Source organism: Rutidosis leptorrhynchoides, chromosome 2, assembly GCF_046630445.1.
Source record: "Rutidosis leptorrhynchoides isolate AG116_Rl617_1_P2 chromosome 2, CSIRO_AGI_Rlap_v1, whole genome shotgun sequence".
Classification (NCBI taxonomy): domain Eukaryota; kingdom Viridiplantae; phylum Streptophyta; class Magnoliopsida; order Asterales; family Asteraceae; genus Rutidosis; species Rutidosis leptorrhynchoides.
In genome coordinates, this window is record NC_092334.1 from 46,958,481 (window position 1) to 46,962,897 (window position 4,417).

The 4,417-nt window shown below is 34.0% G+C and overlaps 1 protein-coding gene across 1 annotated transcript; it reads left to right on the plus strand.

The window, feature by feature from the left end:
• Nucleotides 1-342: 342 nt before the first annotated feature.
• On the plus strand, nt 343-3,818 carry LOC139890823 (uncharacterized protein At4g06598-like). Its single transcript, XM_071873737.1, has 4 exons — nt 343-518; nt 1,629-2,296; nt 2,493-2,695; nt 3,275-3,818. The coding sequence occupies exons 2-4, from the start codon at nt 1,647-1,649 to the stop codon at nt 3,478-3,480; spliced, it is 1,059 nt and encodes a 352-aa protein (XP_071729838.1). The 5' UTR covers nt 343-518; nt 1,629-1,646; the 3' UTR covers nt 3,481-3,818.
• Nucleotides 3,819-4,417: the final 599 nt, after the last annotated feature.

A 4,417-nucleotide genomic window follows, 5' to 3' on the forward strand; every position in this document is an offset into this window, starting at 1 on the left:
TTTGTAAAGTTGTTATCATTTATAATATTATAGCTTGCTTTTAAAAAGGAAAAAAAAGGGACAAATATGGGGAAAAAACTCTCCGTCCCATGTAAAGTGTCCACATTACTATTTTGGGACGTCTCATTTGAAGTGTTCACTTTGTTTTTTGATCAATCAGAAGAGGTTATTCCGGAGAGAGAAAGCTTCTGATTGTTGGAAAATGAAGTTAGTGGGATTTTCTAAAACTGTGTGCAAAAAGTAAGTGGACACTTGTAGTGGGACGGATGAAGGTAACTATATAAATCTGGATATTCAATTGTGCCTTCATAAATAAAATGAAACCCAAAGCCACGTCAGCAACAAAAACAAAAAAGATTCCAAAGACACCACAGACACAAGAAAAAGAAAAGGGGGCAATAAGTGATCTTTCCAGATCAAGAAAGCCCTAATAATTGAAAACCTTGATTCGATTCACAATCTTTGTTTCTCATGGTAATCACATTTCAATTAACGATTGCCACTGATTAAATTTCAAGGTAAAACTCAAATTCAAGGCTTAAAATGTTTTGATACTGTTTTATTTTTATTTTTTTGAAAAGCAAGTATTTGGTACTGTTTTATTACCTTTTGTGATGCTTAATTTTGGTGCTTATTGATGTTCTGTATAATAATTTTATGATTTGAGATTAGTTAATTCAGTTATTGATTAATCACAAATGATTAAGAATTCTATAGTAGAAATTTGAATTTTAGCTGGTGAGAGTATAGTGTATTTAAGAATTATATAACATTTTTTTAGCTGGTGAGACTATAGTGTAACTAATCTCAAATGATTTGAGATTAGTTAATTCAGTAATATATGATGGTTTTATTTAGGGTTTATTATGAAATCTCTTTTAGATGGTGAGATTATAGTGCAGTTAAGAATCATATAACATTTTTTCCTCCGTATATGATATATGGAAATGAATAGGCCTTTTCGTTCATGACCAATCTGAACACATTAAGTCACTTACCACCCCGGATTGCAGCTTAAATTCCGAAGCCTTAATTTTGGTGTATCCTTTTTGAATTATGTCACTTATATGAAGAAACATGATTTTCTTCTTGTTGTACTCTTTCTTCAGTGTTGGGCGTCGTTGGCTCCACGTCCACTAAAAGTAGGTAGTGATACTAAGGATCACTGTTGTAAAAAAACCCCGATTACTCTATTTTAAGACTTTTCCAAAATCCGTTTAATTAATTGGAAATCGGTTTTGTTGGTCAAAGTTGGTCAAAGTCAAAATTGGTCAACATATTAACATGTATTTAAACTAAAATTTAAAGAGTTATTGGGAAAATGAACAATTATGTTTATGGTTTTAGACAATTATGTTAGAGTTTAAGTTTATGTTTATGGCTTTCTTCTATATTTACACAGTTAATTCTGAAATTTATTATTTAAATGTACTAAAGTACAATCCGATTAACCCCCGCTTAATCCCGAATTGCCAATTACTCCCTCCAAAGTGCCAACAAAGTGATCCCCGAGTAGCGAGTTTTGTGACCTTGCTAAGGATATGCTAATGTAATTTTTTATTTGATTCTAGCGGTATCAAGGATACGTTTATGTGTCTTATTTGTCGTTGGCTTTCTTTGTTTGGCAGGGTTTGCAATATCAAAATATGACAAACTCTAGAGGTTCATCAACGACGAAAAATATGATGTATAACGGAAGGAACTCTTTACTTCCCCCTAAATCTCCATTTCCAAGTGCACCATCATACGTTGCTGATTATATCTCAAATACTGCAATTGGGCCAAAAGGAATGACTAAATATAGAGATGCAAATTCACACCATCAACGTGCGTCCTCTGAAAGCCTTTTAATTGAAGAACAGCCTTCTTGGCTAGATGAACTTTTAAACGAACCAGAAACACCCGTACAAAGAGGCCATCGACGTTCATCGAGCGACTCTTTTACATACTTGGAAGCAGCCAATGCTGTTAAAAACGAAGACCATATGAGAAATTTGGGTTCTTTTAATCCTGCATGGGCAGCATCTCAAGATTTACTTTATAAAGATGCTCGAAATAAGTCGTTTTATGGTGAACCGAATCCTGTGGTGAACAACAGAACACGCGTTTGGGATTTGACACAAAATGCACATTCGAGTGGTATGGGTTCAATAGTAGACAACTTGGGTCTTCGAAGATCTGTATCCTTGGGTGCTACACAAGAGCTTAATGAAATTGCTTCAAAAACCGAAAAGAAATATGCAATTGATGCAAAATCTAATAACATGTCAGAAACAGAAACGAAACGTGTGAAGCAGTAAGAATTCTCTTCACTGTTCATTTGTAAATTTGAAATTTGTATTGCTGTGAGGATTAAGATCCACTAAGAAATATATATTGACCCGAATAAGACTTTGATAGTTGAACAACCTTGTCATGTTTTTGAAACAACCACAATTAGTAAACATACGATTGTCAAGTAGTAAACGTTGTTTAAGAAGTGTATAATACAGGCAATTTGCTCAACGTTCGCGGGTACGGAAACTTCAGTATATTGCTGAGCTGGAGAAGAGTGTACAGGCTTTACAGGCAGAAGGTTGTGAGGTTTCGGCTGAACTGGAATTTTTAAATCAGCAAAGTCTTATTCTGGGAATGGAAAACAAGGCACTGAAACAACGTTTGGATAATTTGGCTCAAGAGCAACTGATCAAGCGCTGTAAGTTTCCATATCCATCAGCCAGTAGTTTATTTTTAATTTAATATTTAAATATTTATTACTTATACCTTAAAGGTGGCAAAATGGGCGGGTGCAGACCAGTTGGGGTAAACCTTAAAGCGAGTAACTATATTGTTTGGACCCAAACTGGTCAGTGTCTGCACGTCCAGCTCGGTGGGTTGTGAGATCTCTATCGAAGAGATAAATACACTGATTCCAAATATTTAATATTTATAATTTTTTCTTACCGTTTGTGAGATATTTAAATTTTAAATATTGGTTGTCTCATTCTCCACTTATTCACCAATCTTGAACAGTTGAACCCATATATTACTAATAATCTAATTCTACAAATAGAAATATATTCGAGATTTAATGCATTAAGATTATGTATTCGGCAACTTACTACCGATTTGGCCTCTTAGAGATAAAAGCATAACCCAAATTGACACATTTTTTACTTAATGGGTCTAAGTCACACCTTCAGCAAGAATTATCTTCTTGACTTATTATCTTCTCACCACAATGTTCTTATGATAGACTTTTTTACATAGAAACTAAATCATGTATAATTTTTAGTGGAACATGAAGTTTTGGAGAGAGAGTTTGGAAGACTGCGGGCCCTGTGTCAGCAACAACAACAACAACTGCCACAGCAGCCACCTCAAAGTCACCGGCGAATCGCAAGTCGTGATAGACTAGATTTCCAATTTGCAGACCTTTCTTTGAATAATAAAGACTCTAGCCCTGTGTGTGATCCTGTTTCAAGCCAACCTCGTACCTGAAATATAAGATTACAACTGCATCTGGAAACAGTTATTTACCCGCCTAGAGCACTACTCACTGTTTGCCTTTCTGGTTGTGTTTGTCAGCTGTTATATGATCCAAAGTTAGCATCATCTTACTTGCACCCGGTAGTTATATTCCTGGAAACAGTTAATTTATCCAGTTGAAAACTCACCGGAGGTGGAAACATGGGAAAATGATAAATTGTTCTTTTCCGTTGGTTTCTTCATGTTTGATCGATAGTTGTTATCGCAAACTTGTTTACTCATCTCATCTTAATGATGTAATTACATTGTAATAAGACTCACAAATCTGAATAAGTTACTCTTGGTGTTCATGTCAAAAAAGGATTCCTACTCATGTACATTTTAAATTATTAAGTTTATTATTAGGTTTATAATTTGAAGCTCTTGAGTTTTAAATTATTGAATGTTATATTTGAAGCTCTTAATTTTACAGTAATTACATAATGTTGCATGAAGGTTTTTCACCTTTCCATGTGCTAGTTTGCTACACATCACACAATTATTATGATCTCTCTCTCTTTTCCTTCACCTTTCTACCAAAAAGAAGAAGAAAACCTTGCATCTATCCATCCATCCATCCATCCAAAGGTGTTACAATCATAAGAAATATATAATGGTGATTGAGATTTGAATGGTAGAAGATGAAGACGTTGTATCCATCCATTCAAAGGTGTTACAATCATAAGTATATAATGGTGATTGAGATTTGAATGATACCACATATTTAGCAAGTTATAATCGCTTTTTTCATATATTTTTACTAGATTTATGAGCCCGTGCGTTGCACGGCAGCTCTATAAAATAATACTATTAAAAAACGTTAGTATTGATACATATTGTGCATCAAAATATTAACACCAAAAGCATAATATATTATGGTTGAGTTCACCTAATTATAGTGATTTTAAGT